The sequence below is a fragment of the Pezoporus occidentalis genome, unplaced genomic scaffold, assembly GCF_034315485.1.
Source record: "Pezoporus occidentalis ecotype Australia unplaced genomic scaffold, CSIRO_AGI_Poc_V1 ctg35, whole genome shotgun sequence".
In the NCBI taxonomy this organism is placed as follows: domain Eukaryota; kingdom Metazoa; phylum Chordata; class Aves; order Psittaciformes; family Psittacidae; genus Pezoporus; species Pezoporus occidentalis.
The window spans coordinates 7,513,585-7,534,637 of record NW_026915483.1 but is presented as its reverse complement, the minus strand read 5'-3'; the positions used below and the strand labels follow the sequence as shown (position 1 = coordinate 7,534,637).

Sequence of the window (21,053 nt, the reverse complement as noted above, 5' to 3'; positions counted from 1 at the left end):
AGCACCAAAGTTTGCTTTCCTGAGAGCTAACAAGCAGAAAAATATAGATCATATTTATTGTAAGGATACAGACTCAGGTTAACTGATTGCATCTCTGTTAAAGTCACCTGTGTAGGGTAAGGCACAGAACTAGATGTATCAGTGAAGTTACTAAATCATATTTATTCTAGAAAAGGAACAAAACTGCTTAGCAGAAATGCAGTGAAGAAGCTGGATACTATTTCTGCTGTGCAGTTCATCAATTAAACGAGCTCACTTGATGCAAGTTTTGCATTCAGGACACAAACAAGTACTAGCGTGTTTATCTGTGTTGCGTGTCTGTTCTCTAAGTATGTATGAAAGCATCTTTATATGCACTGTTTGAAAACATATTGTGAAACCCAGTGTGTATTTAGAGCTCATTTCTGAGACTAATTACAAGGTGCTGGGATCCCAATGAATATCTTCAAGCCCAGGAACTGTCTTACCAGCAGCAGAAGGTAGGAAAAAAAAAATAAAATCAAAAAGAGATTTTACAACAACAACAGTAACAAAATTCAAATACCTCTTACAATGAGGTCTGCAGCAGCTGATAGCTTGTCCACACTTGTTTGCACCATGCAGACGTATTTTCCAGCATGCTTCAGCTGGATGCTTCTGATCATCAAATCACCAGCTGAATCCTGCTGATAAAGTAGGGAAAAGTGGTTACAATTACTTTTTAATGAGCGCTAAACATCATTATCACATGAAGGACACTGTGACTAATGGATTTACTTTACACTGGCTGATGAAAACATTAGTAATGCAAGCCGTGGCCTATTAAAATTATATGTGTCTGCCTTGAAGGTAAGAGCGGGAGCGTCCTAAAATTATGGCTCTGACAAGGGGCAGGGGAGCCTGGTTTGGGTCCGTTAAGCAGTTTCCCCATTAAAACAATGTGACAAAGCTTACGTAGGGCAGGTTCGCTCTGATTCCTCTTTTATCTCTGGATATCCAGTTTATAGCCTCTCTGGTATTCACATACCCAAGTCGTGTCTACATCTATTTCACAAGTGAAAACCAGCCCAAATTATGAGACATCTGCAATAGTTTCATGGCTTTGTACTACGGCCAGCATTTTGATTGCCTGGCGTTTTTGTGCTAAAGATCATGAGAACAGCACTCTCCGAGGAAATCTTGTATCACCTAACAGCGGTAATTTGTTTTCCAAACGCCAAGTGCATGTCTGATTAACTGTTGAATAGAACTAATTAGGTTTCTGTATGTACAGGAAGCTGAAAACTCTAAATTCTTCTCGAGACACAAAGCATTCAATATATTAGAAGTCTCAGCGTACCCTTGTGATTGTGGCTTTCTAACTAAAGAATATTAATAAAGTTTGCAATTTTAGCTTTGCAGGCCAATCAGGCACAGCCGCCAGAAAAATCTGTTGCTGCTGATGTGTGCCATAGGCACCAATCTTTAAATGCATCTTTCAATGATTTTTGTAGGGATAACAGCAAGGCTTGTAGATTGTATTTCCTTTTCCTTTCAGCATTAAATTTCACTCCTGACAAAAGGGAACACGTACTGCCAGGCTGCTTAGATCCAGCAGAGCATGTGTCTCTATAAAACCTCCCTCAGAGAAACATGCAAAACCTCTTCCAGTTTTCTACCTCCAGCAGAGAAAATCAAGCAGGGAGGGGCCATCATAGGCACCCTTACCTTGCCATGGGCTGTCTCATCCTAAACCTCCCTGGAAAGGCAGAAAATGACAACTTACCCAAGCAGATTTTCCTTTCTCCTAACAATGGAAAGTAACTCCTATCTACATACTACTTCTTCTCCATACCTGCCACTTGATTATGACCTTGAGCAACAGCGTGGCCAGGGCTGTACTTAATGGGCACTCTAACCATCATTTCACATCTGACTCTTCTAGCTATCAGATTCCCATGAACATAGAACCATAGAATCATAGATTCAACTAGGTTGGGAAAATACCCTTCAGATCATCAAGTCCAACCTTTTCAACATTCCAATAAACAATTCTCTGCACATTGCACAAGTTTGCATTGTAAGTGGGTACCAATGGGCTTTTCCATAAACACACAACAACCCAAAGATACCAGTGTGACACTGCCAGGGACTGTGCACAGATAATACTGAAAAGAAATGTCATCTCTGATGGTTGGTGATACCATGTGGATTATTTTGTGTTGAGGAAAATACTTGTTCTGAGCATGGGGTCACAAGAGGAGGACACAGATAAGCATGCCAACAAACACTGCCTAAACAAATTTGAGGATATCCTCTGATTTTTCCACTATTTTCTGCATAAATACAAAGTTCTACAACTGCTATATTTTACATTTCTTTTATTGTTACAGCCAGAGAAAAACTATTATGGACTACTTCCTTGATGAAAAGGCATTTAGTTTTGCAATGAGAAAACATATTACAGGTCTTCTGACATACATTCCACTGCAATGTTAACACATCGTTCACATGAGCAGATTTTAGTTAATGTCATTAAGAAATCATAAAAATTCTACACTAACTATAATGAAGTAGTATATTGGCAATATTCATCATCTCAGTCTATAAAACACAAGATAACATCTACTATCAACTTAGGCAAGTTCTTTCCTTCTATTAGGAGCTCTTTTCTATGTTCCTTACTTTTATTACTGTAAGGAGATTACTTTAGTATTAATACTTACCCCTCCAACTCTTTCAAAGTGATCCCCATCTTTTTCGAAGTCTATCAGGTGTCCATTAAATGACCAGGTAAACATGATATCTAGTGAGTGATCATGAGATACCTGACAAGGCAAGACAATACTTTCTCCAACAGTGACATCCATGCTGAAAGGTGACACCATAACCCTGGTCGGATCTACAAACAACAAAGAAAAAACAGGGGGAAAAAAAGCATTAATCCTGTCCTCCTGAGACATGGAGGGACATGCAGAGCTGAGAAAGATGCTAAGCAGTCTACCACAACTGCAGCATTGCCACCAGAACTTGAAAATTTGCAGTAATCACTTAGGAAGATCCTTAATGCAACAAGCAGCAGTCACATCTCTGATTTTATCCTCCAATACCTTTCTCTGTTTGTTGGACTGAAATACTATCAATAAATCCTCCAGAATCCTCTTCTAGCCACCATCCTGATGAACAAGGAAGAAAGAAAAGGCTTGGAAAGAGCGCAGCAGGTCTGAAAGGCTTGGTTAATTTTTATTTTTAAAGCTTGCAGATCAGAGATGATTTTATTTGAATCTTCTTACTTCAGAGATTTGTTTCACAGTCCTACATTGCTCTCACCATGCTCATAAAAAAAACCCTATTTTGTTGTTCCTAAAGCAAACAGTGTCTTAAGAAAACTCTCTCAATGTAAAATTTCCAACACTGGAATGAAAAAGGATATATTAAAAACACGAGTGATATCTCCTCAGACCTAGCAAGAGAAAGATAAGATTAATAATATTGTTTTATGTTATGTTTATTGAAACCTTGTTTAAATACTGGCCATGTTCTCTGGTGGATGGTTTCAAGTTTTAAATCCAGGTAGGTTTTTTTTTGTGTGAGGGGGGCCCATACAAAGTATAAACAATGAGCGATACCAACCAAACCTTTCACACCATGGAAGCCAAAAGTTTCCCCTCAATAAGGCAAATCCTGTAGTAATGTCAGACAGAGAGGTGTTGGGCTAAAACTTGGCTCTGGGTGTAGTAGCTCCTCTGACTGATGTGTAGCCTGTCTGACTCACTTAGCAGGTCAGACTGACTCACCTCTTAGGACCTCCGTGGTCTTACATGGGACGTCACTCACCTGTTGAACAAGAACTGAGCAAGGATTTTGGGGAGGTGAAACAGAGGAAAGGTGAGAACAGGCATCGTCCTAAACATGACATTACCAAAAGGAAATCCCACAAATCTGCGGATACCTGTGATGTAGCAAGTTCTGTCTGTTAAATGTGGGCAGCAGCACATACCAGTTCCATCTTGGGCTTCAGGACTAATCTCTTACTCACAGCTGGAGTTCTATGGATGCTTTACCACTGGTTTAATTTTCTATTTTTCACTTTAGTCCTGCATTACAAGCAAAATGGTGGCACAGAAAGATGAGCCGTGATGCATTATGCAAACTTCAGCTCCTCATCTGTGCTGATGAATTCCTCCTGCCTCTAAAGTTAACATTTCTCTTTCATTTCTGTTGACAAAAATGCAGTAATTTTTTTCTACAGGGCCTCAGAGGAAATGAAAAGGAGACAAAATGTTGCTTAACAATGAGACCAAAAGTCTGAAACTCATATACAGATATTTTTGCTTATTCCAAAAGTCTATTCTACACAGCTGTCATACTAAAATACTACAAGCATTATTCATTCCCTGGTATATGAATCCAAAATCTTAACTACTTCTTCCAGTGACTACTGGCTGACTACTTAATTCTCTGCTAAAATAATGATACAGCAACAAAGATATGCACTGGGCAGAACTACTCACCGAAATTAAGGGGATGCGAAGGTGCTCATGGGTTTTCAAAGACCTTACCAAAAGTGTACAGGAGGTGCTGAACAAGTTTTCATTGCTGTGTCTATAGGCTTCAGATCAAGTCCTCAGGGACTTGGCTGTATTATCTTGGACAAATTTAATTCGTCTCTATTTTGGTTTAACTTCTAACAAAATAGAGTATCTCTTAGCTGAACCATACAAGGTGTTATGAGGCTTAACTAATTAATACAAGTAAAGCATCTGAAATTTCTAGGTATAAGCACCGTAACGGCACATTACTAAATTAATGTTTAATTGTTGCCCAGATTTATGAGACTGTTTTTGTATAACCACTGTATCAGGATTTTACAGTCACTTAGGTCTGCTACTCCTGACACTCAGGAAGACCGGAGCATCCCAAGCTCACGATGTGACAGAAATGCCTGTACCTGCAGTGGGGTTCAGGCATGGAATCACTTACTTAAATTCCTTTCAGCATCAGAAGTTCATCCTCTGCGCTGCTCAAAGCCTGTATGAAATATTTATGAAGGAGTTGACTCCGAGATGAAATGGGTGCCTCCCACAAAGCCCTAAGCTCTCCCACAAGTCCCACAATGATCCGTGTAAGCTGTGGTCCTTAACAAGTGGCAGCACCGAGATTTTGCTGTAGCTAACCTTCACATCCACAGCACTTCCTGCAAGAAGTGAGAAGTCCGCACCATAAATCTGATTCTTCCTGCTGCAATACATACAGTTTATAAACGTATAAAGAATGAAACATGGGTGTTTGCTTAAGCCCTGGTTTCCAGAGAGTTTAGCACAGCTCCTATGGATGTCGTAGGAACTGCAAGTGTCTGCTGACTCTGAAAATCAGGTGCCCAGGTTTCAATCCAGTCATGTCAAGAAGCATTGCAACCTAATAACTGAGCATACTGGGTTATGGGAATGGCTGATACAGCAGGGTGACAAACGATGTGCAGGGAGAGGGCTCTGACCCAAGCCATGCTCAGCAGGAGCGCGAGCCCCAGCAAGGCACTTTACAAATCACCCCAAGGAGAATGCTTACCCATCTCTTCTCAAGGACTGGGAGAGCTCAAAAACAAAAACATCCCCTCCCCCTCTTTAATAACCCTAGCAGAGCAGCAAGAGGAAAATGTTATTCAGAAGCCAACTGAGGGCAGCTGAGTGCAGGCACACCTTGGAGATACACAGCCAAGTGGTAATCAAAATTATTAGATCTGCACTTTCAAAAGCTGTAACATCAGGCGCTTTTTAAATTATGGGGAGTGCTTTAATGACACCAAAACGTTGGTGAGCATCCAAGTCAAAAATAAATTAATAAATAAGGGTTGGTTTTTCTGAGCTAGCCACTCACTTATTTACCATCCACTTGCAAGGCAGGAGAGGCAATCTAGGGAGACAGAGTCTGTGGGAGAGCTGATCTTAATGCTCTGTTACTGCCCTGTCCCCTCGAAGTATGGATTATTTTCCTTAGATGTCTTTGTTTAGTAAAGGTACTATCGCCGAGGGCAACTAATGAAGAGAAATGAGTGTGATTTCGGTGATATTTTGAGGTGATATTCACCTTCTGGTGCATTTTGAGATAGGTTTAAAAATAAGGCTGAAAGATTCAGTTGCAGATAAAGGGTTATAATTTCTATTAGTAGCATCACCCCTTACAGCTCCTGAGGGTTTTTGAGCCCTCCACAGAGGGAAGCAGCGCCTGGTGCTTCTCAGCACTTCTGCGGAGAGAAGAAAAGCAGGCAAAATTGTTCTGGGTCACTTCTGAGGAAGTTCAGCTGGCATTACCAATAAGTTTTTAGAGGAGAAATACATGGATAGTGGATGCCAGCAGGAACACTCTCAGGGGGTGAAAAGACCTGCATCACCAGGAGGCAAAATAATCCGGATTTTAGTCTCAAATAGAAAAGAAGAAAAAGACCCCAACTACACTGTACGTGCAAGCATATTCACTAGGTGTTCTGTAGGTACAGCAAGTGCAGATGTGAGTGAGTTTACATTGGCCTGAGCTTGGATTTGCTGCAGAGGAGACCTACCCTGAAAAACACTGATGGGGCAGGAGTGCAGCAGGGCTTATGGCCGGCGCTGGCATGTAAACCCAGCAGACTGGTTAGAGCTTGTCTGTAGGTGTCACTGAAGGCTCAGGGAAGCAGGAAAGCTCCCTCTCAGCCTTCCCTTCATACCCACATTTTCAGGAGCACACTTTTTGTGTTACAGAAATGGCACTCTTTCATTTTACGTGCAGTTTTCCTTGCATGCCAGCCAGGCTGGCAGCTTACAGCTTGCAGCTTGTTGTCAGAGCCAAGATGGTTTGAGCAGTGCGAGAACCCATGGGGATGGTCCTCAGCTGGGGTAAACCAGCATGGCTACACCGGGATAGCTCCGGACACCACTGTCATTCCTAGCAGGGTGCTCTGAGGCTATCTGAGCTTTTACCTATTTGTGTCCTGCATTATATCCCCTAGTTTTATCGCTGCAGCATACTGCAGACAATTTGATGTATTTCTGACTGATGGAATGTGTTTGGTTTATGTTACAAGAGATTTTAATAAAGTTTTCTGCTAGCTTTCAGTATATGTTAGGAGAATCGAAGCTGAGCAGCATTCCCCTTCTGAAGAGAGGCTGTAATTGCTCTGCTTTTGTCTCCCACCCCCTGCTAAAAGGAGCCCGTCATTAACTATGAGTGCTGCCTGCATTTTGTGTCTCATTTTGGGAAGCTGCAATGCATTTCTGAGCTGCAAACCAGCAGGCTGAAGACATCGTGGATATGGTCTGAGAGTAACAATTATCCAATCTGAAAAGAAACCATCCCACCCTGATTTTCTATTGATTGGGTGTCCATTAGAAGGGATTCCTTGTTTAGGGTAAACAGCTTTGCATCGCTGCGTTTGCTTGTTGTAGCTCATGCAGTGCAATGTTGTGTCATATTGATCTGGAGGACATGACACAGTGGGACACAAGCTACAGTGGCACGACATAAGTGACATAAAATGAATCAGAGGCTGACAGTCGGAGACAATGTTTTTTTTTTAGGTCAGTCCTGAGCATGCGAATTTCTTTTGAATGCTGCAAGAGGACCAGGGCAAAGCAAGAAGCGATGTCACATATATTATGCCCATCAGCAAGATTTCAACTGACCGGAGAGTTTCTTACACCTGGAGACAGGCAGACATGTCTGCTTTAGATGGCCACTTGGCATCCTGTTTCCAAATGTGCTCCTTTCCAGTTTGGCTCAGCTGTGACGGCTGTGTGCTCTGCTCCACAGAGAAGGGATTCAGCAATGCTCTAACAACTGCAGTGCCTTTCATTTAAGTGCTCAGTAAACAATGAGATATACTTTGCCAGCCCTGGATGCTGAAGGAATAGAGAGCATTTTACTACAATAAAAGATTGAACTGTAACATGCTCAGGAGATACAGCTCCTGTTGTTGGCCTCAAATCAGTAGAAATGAGCACCTTGGAGATAGATAAACAAAAAAGGGTGATAATGTCAACATTTCCAGTGCTGCCTGCTGAAACCTGTGCACCTAACATTTAAATGCTTATTTAGACATCTATCCTTGCATAGAAAAGAAAGTCAAAGGACAAATGAAGAAAAGGGCATACTCAGGTTTTGACATACTTATCCAGGATAAAATAATGAAGAAAACTGAACTCCCCCCAGAAAACTTAAAGGGTGCCCTCCAAACTGTTCTACTTGTAAGGGAAGTTTTCCAACATCTTGCAAAGGCTTATTCTTTCCTTCAATTTTCTAGCCTTGCCCGTTTCACTTTATTCAAGATTTGTTTGCACTTTCATAGTGCTAGGTTTGGTTAATGGAAGCTAATGGAAATTTTGTAAAACATCCTCCACTGAAGGTCTGCAGTATATGTCCTTCTTCCCTTTACTCTTAGGCCTAAATAGGAAAAGCCTGTTGAAATATATTCATGGCTTTGGAGAGGAAAATATCGCAATTGGACACAAATGAGCTAGTGAAAACTGAAACAGCTGCTTACTGAGAGAAGAAACACTGTCTGCTTCTTTAAATGGAAAATAAAAAGCAATGTTTGTTTGTACTGATGGATATGTAAATTTTCTTCAAGTACATAAGAAGTATTAGTACCCCACCTATTCTACTCAGAGGGCATATCTGAGTTAAACAGCAGCAAGCTGCAGAATGCAGAGAGGACATTTATTCCAGGCTGGACGAAAGGAGACCATATAAACCAAAGCCATTTCAGCACAAGAGGCTCTGACTCTGCATCATGTGTTGTGATAGGAGCATGCCAGGGCATCTGTTAGCTGTTTAATGAAAGCCAGTGTGGATGACAAGGTAATTTCAGGTTCAAGCATGAATGCTCAAGTGCAAGAGTTTATGTTCAATTACCAGATGCTTCAAACAAGCAGCTAAGACAAAGGCAAGCGATGCCAAGCACACACGGTTGCATCCAATGTAGGAGAAAAAGGACAGAGGGCTGCTTTTCCTCAGGCTGAATTTCCTATTTCGTGTGTGGACCGAGGCAGATAAGCAGTAGTTTCCTACTTTGGTTAACTGTCTAACTACCTAACTCTTTTAAACAGCCATTAGTGTTACAACGTTAAAGATCCAGCTATGTTTTTTCCTTTTCCGCATAGCCCATTTCATGTACAGGATTTTAGAATAGTTTTTTCTTGTAGATAAACTGTAACTCCAACATTTGGAATTCACTTTTTATCCTTTTGGAATACCAGCATGTTTACCGTTTTGATTTTGGTTTTTATCAGAGGGAGTTAATAAATGTGTTGCAGATCAATGTTCCCTATTTGCAATGGCATTTTACATTATTGTATTGATTTCAAGGCAAGTCATGTCTGGAGATAATAAAAATCAATCCTGGAGGTAGAATCATCTATTTTCTATGAGCAACCAAAGAATCAAAGTCTAATACATGAATACTCAAATGTGCTGTAATGTTTCTTTCTCCTCTATTTGTGAATGAAACATTTATCCAAGACCAAAAGCATCTAAGACTTGACTAGCTAGACTTCTGGGAGCTCTTAGTGCTCTGGCACCCTCAGACACTATAAGAAATGCTGAAGAGAGGAAAACATGACTCTGAACTAAAGAGATTAATAACCAGCGAATAACACAGTCGGAATTAGCATAGCAAACTACAGTTATCTTAATAAATTGTTGGAGTAATTTATGGGGCATGATAAAAGTTAAGATTAAAAAGAAATGGGGAAAGGCTAAGTAGAAACAATATTTGGCCTTTACAATATCACAGATGTGAGCTGTGATGAGTCACATACATGCTTTCAGGAACAGGCACACAGCTCTTATGCCAATATAACTCTTCCATATAATCAGCTATTATACATGTGCTCTCACAAGACAAGTAACTGATTTATAAGGCCCATTTCTTAACAGAAAATTCTGCAGCACTTACAGTATCCTCTAGTGTGTACTATGGTAGTTCAGCCCAATTAAAATGTAATCTTATTAAAAGCAAAAGGTACACTGTCAGTTTAGAAAAGTGAATTTAGAACTGTCGTGGTTTAAACCCAGTCAGGTAATTCGTTCGCTCACTTCCCCCCCTTTTCTTGCCCTCCCCCTGCTCTCGGAGGGACGGAGAGGAGAATCGAAAAGAATGCAACTCCCACGGGTTGAGATAAGAACAGTTTAGTAACTAAGGTATAACACAAATCACTACTGCTACCATCAATGATAATAATGATAAAGGAAATAACAAGGGAAGAGAATACAATCTCACCATGTAATCTTATTAAAAGCAAAAGGTACACAGTCACAAAGTCCTTGTCCTTGTTATCAGCTCTGGTCCTGAGCCGAAAAACACTGCACTGCACCAGTGAATCTACTGCTGAACCCAGGACAAGGCCTGTGACTAATCACTTCCTCTGATTTTAGAAATATGTGTGGTTAGTGGTCTACATCTTTCCATGTAATCATGCAGCACCAACCTTTATCAACGAAGGTGGTGATGCATAGTCATGTATATTATAGGGATTAAGGACAGGAAAGTGAGACATCTGACCTTTCCTGGAAGAGTAGAGACTCCAATTCAGCAATACACACAGTTCAGCTGGGCTTTTAGGACATGCTAAAATTGCTTTCCTGAAAGAGAATCCTGATCTTGCAGTTTACTTGGCTTAAATCTTGCCATATCAGAACCACAGTGGTGTGGGTCATGCAATTATTTTTAGATACGTGCCTTCAGCACACCACCTGAGCCCCTTTCTCTTAGGAAGTCTGCTTTCCCTTAGTATGGGTAAGGTGTCTTTTAAGAGGAGAGTTTAGGTGTTGTTCCTTGTGACTGCACTGCTAAGTAACCTGCCCATCCAGCTGCTGAAGATTCTCTTTTAAGAATGGCAGTTTCCTTCTCATCTTCATTCGGAGCTGAACTGTAGTCGAGGTTCAAGTTATTAACATATTTCTTAAACTGACATTGAAAAAGAGCTTTTCACAGATAGAAAACTGTCTCAACTTGATGTAAGAGTCTCCCTCTCAGGAATTAATGCCTCCCACCTCCCAGAGAGGGACCCTGCAGTCAATCAACAGACTGCATTTCTGCATACTCAAATATGCATTCTTTGTGTTGCTGAATAATAAATGAACGTTAATCTAAATCTGAAAACACATTAAGAATGGAATCGCATCAAAGGATACTGGGGAGGGATGTGCCATTATAGCAAATTCAAAGATAAAATATATGAAAATATATCCACTCCACTGAGAGTACAGAGAGTGTTACTTAAATAACAAGAGGGCACAATACTTCATTTTAACCTCCATTTTACCTAGGGCAATGAATCTTAGCAAATCAAGCTCTCTCCATACAATTGTGACAAAGAAAATCATATGTAATGGGGTCTGGAAATGACAATCACATCTGTCACTCATAAAAATTTTTACTTGATCTGTATAGCAGCACGCAACAGTGTCTGATTACACTACAAACCCCAAACATCTCTTCCCCATCTCTTTGTATTTCATACCGAAATAAAAGCCACTTCACTTCAGAGGTGCCTTAAGTGAAACAGGTATTTTGACAAACGATTCAATCCTTTGCAACACACTTTATAGATAACCACCTGAATTCAAGGTGTCACCTTTTGTGGGCTATTGATTGCAACTAGCTTATATCTGTCTTTTCAAGTATGGAATAATCTACTGTCATTGCAAAAATGATGGCCATCTTACAGAGAAGGTTAATCAGATACAGGAATCATATCTAATCTTTGATAAATTGCAAGTCATTCAAGGATCAATCACCATTCTCCTTGTAACACAAGCCACAGGTAATTGTGCAAATGTAAAGCCACAGTTTGCCATGCAGCCCATGCACACAGTGGCCAACAGCGTTTTGCCCCTTTAAACACTTCAGCCTGCTGAGATGGTTGATTTATGGCATTTTTAAATGTTTTGAATAGTAATGACCATAAACAATTTCAGAAAGAGGCAAAGCAGCAATAATACAATATGCAGGCATTCAGACTGCAAAATTATTATGTGGCTGGCACAGTCTTTGCATTTTTATGGTACAAGTATGTCTTTTAGGTCTTTTCTATCTGAGTTCTCTGCCTATTATCTGCACCCTCCTCCCCAGAATGAAGACATTAGGAATTAACTGACACACAAGAGTAAATCCTAAATCAAGAGCCATTAGGAGTGGATGCCTCTTGAGCTGTCAAACTTACAGAATAGCACGGAAATCACTTTCCACCTTCCCAAGGAAAGGTGCATACCTTAACCATCCTCACTGTCACCCAGACCAAGGATTGCACGTGTCATGAACACCATGGGGTAAACTAGTCTTGGTGTACAGGTCATTTATCAGGCAGCCCAAGACACTTTCATCTTCCCAAGTACCTGATGTGAATGCAGAGCATCACCATTTTTACTGGTAAGGGGGACTGGGTGGCGATACCTACTGATACCTCTGAAAATTGAGAAGTTTTTACTATTACATTAAGAAATCGTGCACATTTAAGATTATTCTACTTCGCTTTCAATACGTTTTAACATATTGTCAAACTTTGGCCATTTAGCAGTTTTAGCACTTCTCAACCCTACTTCTAAAATATAAACCCAATCTGTTTCAGAAGGTTCTCTGCTGTTTCCAGATGCTTTAACGCTCAGGTTTGGTGGGGCTGTGCTGTTGAGCTCTAGTGAGCAAGCAGAGCTTATTCCCTTACTCTAACATTCCTCATTTCTGATATAAAAATTCCTTTTTTTGCCCTTTCTCATTTCACCCCTTGGCAGAGTCAAAAAAAAAAAAAAAAACAACCCATAAATTTCTAGACAGAAAATGGGCTATCAAGAATCACTAATTTTAGTAAGTATCAAATGTATTTGTTCACTAAAGAGTTTGAATCTCCACTGGAACACAAAACTCAGTGTAAAGGCCCAACAACAATGCAGGGAGTTTCCCACTTGGACTCATGGCTGTCATTAGGAAAAACGACTACCTTCATTTCCACCATGGAGTGTCTGTCTCCTGCTGTTATTACAATGGCTTATCTGCTGGGTGGGTTGCTGTCTCCACCCTGTGAGTGCCTTCAATCAAAGTGTTTCTCTAAAGCAGCATCTGCTCCTACTATTTTATAATTAGAATATAATTAGTAGAAGTTCTCACAAATAGCTCCCATAGAGAAATGACTCCTACCACAGAAAGATCTTTTAGAAAGATCTAAAATTCCCAAACTATTTACAATCTACACTAAAAAGACACCTAGATATTTCTCTAGTGCCTCAGGAAATGACATCTAGACAACAAGACATAATTAAGAAGTTGTTATGCATGTGGCAGGACAAGATATGACAATCTGCAGGCAGGTAGGGCCATAATTAACCAAATAACTTATGAAAATTCAGTTTCAAAAAAATCTTGTCAGGTCACCTTAAAAGGTTATCCTCAAATAAAAAAGTCAAACTTTCTTGTAGACTGAACACTTAGAAAAACCTGTTGCTATTACAGGTAACATCCAATTTTCTTCTATTTAAAATTCTTTTAAAATAAAATTGAAGCAACTGAAGTAAGATGTTATTTCACATAGAAAATGCATGCCTCTAGTTAATGTTAACACTGAACTCCTAAGTTGTGCATATAAATAACAGAAAATTTTAAACCTATTCAGGCAACTTATGGAAAACATACATTAACAAAAAGTACGTGCAAGTTTAAGTCAAATGAGGAAAACGCAATAGCACTTATATAAACTCAGCTACGAACCTCGGGAATTTACAATTATCCAAAGAACTGAGCCAGGCAACAGGGAGACAAGAAAAGTCAGAGAGAGAGGCAATTTTAGCTCTCTCCGGTGGTATTCTCAGAGGCAGCGCATGGGGCCAGCAGGCTTGCACATGGCTCTGCTAGGGGCAAGCACAGCAGGGGAGCCAAGCGTGTTGAACACCAGTTTGAATATTTAGACTTTGAATCACAGCCAAATGTGAACGTTTATGCTTAACAGAATTCCTCCGAAAAGAGAAGTAGATAAGCAGTGAGGGGGAAGAGTACAGAGTGAACAGCGAGGCTGCTTGGTGTGATGAAGGCCAGTGTGGGCACAGACCTTGGAATGAGAGGGAATAAAATGAGCTCTCCTCCTTACTTTCTGTCTGACCTTAAGCAAGTCATTAAAAGTCTCTGCTACCTTACTTGCCCAGCCTATAAAATGGAAATAAGACCTTCATTATAAACTTTTGTCTTCTTATATCACTGTGCACAGCAGATATTTTTATTTAAGCCTAACTTTTTCTTGGAACCCTGTTGAGACTTCCACAGGACCACAGGCAAGGCTAAAGTCCAAACACCCATTTCTGAACAGATCAAGTGACAGAAAGAACAAAACCAACAAACCAAACCTCAAAAAAATTTGCTGGGTTACAAAGGTCTAATTTGTTTCCTGGAGAAGGCAAGTTGGTCTCTTAATGTCCTGTGCTCTCTTGCAAGGAAGTGACTTGTTCCAATTAATTAGTGATACACTGAGAAGACAAACCCTTCTTCCAAGGGACATGTTACTGTTTTGCTCTGTTGTTGGCTGAGCCCTGGCACTGATGGTATGTGAAGGGGCAGGATGGAGGCAGGATCACATGTGAAATGAAAATAACGACCTGCAAGACCATCCTGTCATTATAAATTGCTTAAAATCCCCAGCTCCTACTCTACTGTATAAATATTCAACACAGAGCATCATTAAAAAGTGTCCCTGAGACTTCTAACGCTACATGGCATTTTACTTCAAATTAGCCACAAGTTTGCCTTATGGCTTTCTGCTGCAGGGAACAATATTAATTGTCAACTGCACCAAACAGTTTAGTTACCAGGACTAATGGATTGAGGCTTGGAGTTTTACAGAGACTTTCTACTGTGCACTTAGACATAAAAGGAACTGAAATTTTCACTTCTGAAATACTGCTGACTTTCTAAATAACTCTAGTAAAGGTTATTATTGAGATATATTCACCAAGAATATATTCACCAAGAAAACATGGGACTAACACCTACAACTTCCATCATCAGTTCTTCACAATACACTTAAAACCTTCAAACATAAAGGAAAATTCACATTCCGAATGTGTGTGTGACAAAGACATAGAAGACCAACCCAAGCCACAGCAAGTCAATTCAGTGATAAAGCTTCCTTGTATTTCAGAGTCAATCTCCTTTAGAGTCATGAACATTTGTATTCATGTCATATTCCCAAATGACTAGCTTGAGCACTGTGATACAGTACACCTAGAATTTAACCTATTCCAGTGGTGCCTGATATTATATTCTCTCTGCCGTAATGATTTTGGAATTAGGACAACAGATTTGAGTCTCCATATTAACTTGATGGGACTGTTTATAATCTTACTTAAGCTGCATTAGAAGAAGGAAAAATCAGGTCCCAGGAGTCCCTAATACTGCAAGCACCACCTCATCATCGTTCGGCAGTGCCTTAATTACTCTCTGATGTGTCAAAACCCATCACTCCTAGTATTTTTCCATGTGCCACTTGGCTGTTATTATCTGATAAGCAACTTTGAGCAACCTGTTTGCAGTTCAGCTAGGCTCGGGAAGAAAAAGTCACAACAGCTCAAACCCACGGAATTTTGGCTCTGCTAAGCTGCTTCCAAAAATGCTTCTGAGAAAATACACAAAAGGACTGATATTTCCCCAAGTACTGTCCCAGATTCTTTTCTTCAACACTCTTACACTTTTTCCTCCTACGACAGAAATGTGCTCTCTAAACACTTCCTCTGTATCTTTGATGTTAAAAACATAGCCTTCAGGCCCAGTCTGTTCTTGGTTGCTATTTTCAAGGATATAAAGTTCTTAGGATAAGACAGTCATTATCACTTTCTCCCTTTATTCTCCCACACTGCTTCCTTCATCTTTACCTGAAACAGAGATCAGCAGTCACTTTCTCAATGCATGTCATGTTTAGATCATTATCTCCCCTCTCCCAGTCAGACTGAATTTGGTGTGGAGAGAAGTGGCTCTAGGGAGACCTCCTCCCATCCTCCACAACAGGATCATACACTAAAATGATCTTAGTTTTCTCTGTTGTATTATTTTCTTTTAAGAGTATGGTCCTAATTTACACAGTCCCATGAAACTCATGTCTGGAAATTCATCCCACTTGCATGTATTGGAAAAGGACAAACTGTATGCATCCTCCTTTGGGATAAAGATCAAACTCATAGTTAGTAGACTTACAATGCAAGATCTAAGTAGACTTACAATGCAAGATCTAAGTAGACTTACAATGCAAGATCTAAGCAAAGAAGAGACCTGGGATTACATTCCACAGCAGTGTAACTGGTTCGTTTTCTAGAAACCAAAATAGTTCTATGAAACTAAAAGCTCGAGGAGACAGATATTCCACTGCCAGAAATTCCTGGCAACTCCACTAAGGTACACAAAGCTGCAGGAACTGAGATATGGCCCCTTATATCCAAGCCCAGTTGGACTCCTTCTTACATAGCCCATACGTGTGTACAGCCCACAGCCTGAACTGTTAACTGCCAGAGCTGCAGGCATGGGAGAGGAGAGGTCAATCAGCCCAGCTACCTCCAACTGACTTGCTCTCTAGAGCACACTTATGGCTTGGTCTGTGTGGTGGTACCGCCTCCTTAACCAGGATGTACCATGATGGCTCATCCTACAGACCTCAGCTTTTCCTACTGCTTAAACTAATGCATTTCCAAGGGCTAAAGTAATCCTCTGCAACAGCTAGAGAAATGAGTAGAAAATGTTAACTTGATCACATTTGCTTTCTTAAGAATTTGTAACTATTGCCGGCCTGATAGTAATTTCCAGTTCAGCTCTGGCTAAGTCTTCTTCACTTACGAAATTAGCTATTGGAAAAAATAGTTTGTGGCTTATGTTTTATATACAACTATATACATAAACACACCCATATAATCAAATGCACTACATTTATTTTGACTAAACTATCAGAAGTCCTAGATCTATGGCTTCATTTTAACTATGTTGATTTTTCATTTATATTCCACAGCTGAAAAATACTTTAACCTTTCTGAAATGGATCATGTTAAAATAAATTGAAGCAAGTTGATGAAAAGTGATAATTAACCTGCTTTTGTTTCATTAAGAGTCTGTGTTTAACCTATAGGTCATCTCTTTCAGCAGACGTATGGGTCTGATCTTCAGTGATGAGCTAAACCCAATCTTCTATTGATGATTTGGAACTCCTGAACCTCTTGCTTTCTTTGGTTGAGGATAAGAAAATTCCTAAAAAAAAAAAAGCACTGAGCTTTCTAAGGAATTATTCTAAACCCTTTTTTTTTTTTCATGGCAGGAGAGGTTGCAATACTGCTGACCCTGCAATACATTGTGGGTTTAAGATAAAAATACAGAACAAATATATGATTTTTCCCCCCCCTACAGGATATACAGAACTCATGGTTAAACTTTTCTAAAATAAGTATTTTTTTATCACATTATGTGCTGAATCAGGTATAAGCATCAGCCACTTGCTCTTATCTTGACTTCCTTATTTACCTGTGCAGGTATCAGTTTTAAGGCCCCTGATCTTCCTTAAGGGGTGGCTGGGGGTTCGAGGGACACAGAGGAGAAAGTAGAAGGTGGTCTGGAGGGAAGTGGAGGAGGGAAGAATCTGCTCTGGTTACCATGATCCAGGGCAAGTATTTCACACCAACTGGCACTCTTTACATCAGAATCAGATAGGTAAAGTACCTGGAGAAGCTGCTTCATAAAAGTCAATATATTTGTATTTCTGCTTTTAAAAATATAACTCTAATAATGCCAGAGATAAGTACAAAATTGGCGAGAGAGAGAGGACGGAGATCTATGCTTTTTAATATCAAGCTCTTCACCAAGACGACTTTTATCATGTTAATGCCTAAATCACACTGATTGTAAACCAGACAAAATTAGGCAATTAGTAAGGCCTGTGACAGCCACAGAAAACAAAATGCACAAGGTTTTCAGCACAAGCCAGATGGATATCTTCAATATATTTCTTATTGTCTGCTTGTGGTAATATGTTCATTTAATCTGAATCAGTACTACGGAAGGCCCTTTGAATTGCCTAAAAAAAAAATTAATTGTTTGCTGCAAATTTAATGAAGCTTAACAGTAATATTATGTTTACAAGTGTCATGGTTTAAACCCAGTCAGGCAACTCGTTCACTCACTTCCCCCCCTTCTTGCCCTCCCCCTACTCCCAGAGGGGCGGAGAGTCAAAACAATGCAACTCCCACGGGCTGAGATAAGAACAGTTTAGTAACTAAGGTATAACACAAATCACTACTGCTACCACCAATAATAACAATGATAAAGGAAATAACAAGGGAAGGGAATACATCACCTCACCACCAGCCAAACAATAACTTGCCCCCCCCGAGCCTGACCAAGCACTGACCCATACCTCCTCCAACCCCACAGTCTCCCAGCTCTTCCGGGGCACTCCCAGTTACATCCTGGGCATGACGTGCTGTGGTATGAAATCTCTTTGGTCAGTTTGGGTCAGGTGTCCTGTCTCTGCTTCCTCCTGGCTTTCCCTCCTCCCTAGCAGAGCATGAGGCTCACAAAGTCCTTGGCCAAACCAAAACATCATTGTTATCAGCTCTGTTCCCGAGCTGAAAGTCAAAACACTGAACTGCACCAGCTACCAAGAAGGGGAAAAATGACTGCTACTGCTGAACCCAGGACAACAAGTTTTATTTGTTATGATCAGTAAGTGTTTACAAGAAAAAAGACCCCTTAATTTACTTCATTCAACTAGTTCTAAGAACAAGCCATTGGTATTTTACAGCTTACTTCATTTACATGTTTCTTTGGCATTTGCTCTTTTTGTCCTTAGCAGCTGACCTAATTGTTTTCTCTCCCAAATAAGAAACTGACAGCTCTTGCTGTGCTGTTCATTCCCAAGTTGCTGTGAGTTAATCCTCACTCGTTTGACCACAGACTTGTGTTATGACATGTCCCCCAAGGGGCTGACAGAAATGCTGGCCATGGGCTGGTCTCTCTGACGCTTGCTATGATCCTCATCAATGTTCAAGCGAGGTCACCGACCCTCCCGGCACAATGCAGCTAATAGTTTATGACTGCTGTGTTAGACAAGTTCACATTAAGGAAATCAAAAGCAAAAGGCATGATTGAGCAGACCCAAGGAGGGGTGGCTTTGGGAAAGGCTCAATGGTAGATAAGGCATCTGCTTCTCATTTTGCCACTTCTGTAATCTCAGACTAATTACAACATTTTTGCTTCAATTGCTTCAAGAAAATTTTGCTTCAAGAAAAAAAGAAAATGCTGACTTGATAGCCAGCTATTTCATCTTCCCTCAGGTGCTTTGGGGCTGACCTGGCTATTACGCTGACCTCAGGTTCTTACCTGAACAGAACTGGAAGAAAAAACAAATGTTGACCAGACTCTGGTGTAATGTACGCACAGGAGATGTACCTGCCAGCTCAGAAACAAGAAGCTGCAGAAGGCAGTTTGGATAGGCATTGTATAACAACTTCAACTTTGATTTGCAGCTGGAAATAAACATGTAAGTTGCCTGAAACCATACAATACTTGATTAAACCTTGTGTTTGAAGTGCCATACGGAGAAGAGTTCCTTAAAAGCTGCAAGGACCCTGAAGTATCTACTGGGTACCAGTCCCAGCACCAGCCTCTACTTGAAGATTTTCCACCCAGGGCTCATTAAGGAGATATAGCAAAGTGCAGCCTGAAGTGCTGGGGCTACCACAGTTGAGGGAAGGGAGGAGTAGATGGCAGCGGATGCACAGCTCTTTAATTTATTATTGTACCTTTCATGCAGTGCTTTGGGTCATAATTTTACTTAAGCCTAGTAAAAGGCCCTTAATTGTGTCCTAGAAATAATTGGTGTCAGTGGAAATAGTCCAATTAGAGCTGCATAAATTCCCTTGCAATTTTACAGCCAAATATTATCATTTTCATTGTCAGTTGTTAAAATCAAGCATTTGCTACTGACTGAGTTGGGAGTTAGAAATCAGTTTGAAAAATTTTTCTTAAGTTTTATTTCCTGAACGTGAGAATACAGCAACACGCACTCATGAATAAATCAGTGCTTATACAACTCTATGGCTCTCTATAACTTTCTAATCCATTTTTGCCTGACTTAGAGATTCTGGAGAAGACCAGGTTGTACCCTAAATTGACACTGTCTCCCTGAAATTTTGTAAACCAATATGTTAAGCTTGATTAGGAATATTCATTGATGGCTGGGCTACATCTAAAAACTGTCATCTGCAACTACTAAAACAAAAACCCCAAATCGTTTTAACAATAATAAAGAGTTCTTTTGACTTTTTGAGAGTTCTGAGTTTTTGTTAAACACAGAAAATCTTGGCTTTGATACCAGCCAAACACATACCTCGTGTGCTACCCAGCACAATTATAAAAAGCCCAGAAGATACGGACAGCCCTAAAGTACTGCTCTAGGATTATTACTTTAAACTCTGCCTCTCTTTTTAAATTATATTTTATGCCTTCAACACCAGGTGTGATTTAAACAGGTCCTTTCTTAAGGGCTGAGGCATAACCAACATGAATTTAAATCAGATTGAACTGTAAGGAAAGAAAAATAAAGACCTTGCATGACCTTAAACACTGCTAGATCAAGACAGACCTCAGAAAGCATGACGGAGGGGCTATTCATGTTTCAAAATGACTAACCACTAAACCCACGACATATGGATGGATGGTACGGAAAATGCCTGCAGTAGCTTTCTGGGACAGCTTTACATAGGAGCAAAGAAGCAGCTAAGCATCTGACAGGGGAAAAATCAGGGAGGTACAGAGAGGGTTTCTGGTAATGTGGATAGTGCTTAAACCAGACAACAGCTTTAAGTATCTGCTGCATTTTCCCCCTGATTAATGTAAAAAAACCCAGCACTTTATTGTATGGTTTATTCTCCTTCTTGGGAAAAAAGTTAACTCCCTCACCCCAAGCAACTGGCATCCCAGATACTCAGAAGTAGTCATGACATAGTTGAGAACAGCTGGTAGAATTCATGGCATGAGAGTTCTTTATATTCACTGGTTAAAAAAATGGACACACTGCCCTTGCTGAAAGATTAGCCTTTCATACAAC

General features: G+C 40.3%; 1 protein-coding gene across 3 annotated transcripts in view; it reads right to left on the bottom strand.

Moving 5' to 3' along the window:
• The window catches only part of LOC134169626 (contactin-4), a 341,881-nt gene that overhangs the window by 12,995 nt on the left and 307,833 nt on the right, over window positions 1–21,053 (bottom strand). For 2 of the 3 annotated variants that reach the window (XM_062630364.1, XM_062630365.1), the window contains 2 exons: window positions 2,685–2,860; window positions 545–665 (listed from right to left, as the gene is read on the bottom strand). In XM_062630364.1, coding sequence (XP_062486348.1) covers window positions 545–665; window positions 2,685–2,860 — 297 coding nt within the window. The remainder of the gene's footprint in view (window positions 1–544; window positions 666–2,684; window positions 2,861–21,053) is intronic. The other variant, XM_062630366.1, reaches the window with a different exon arrangement.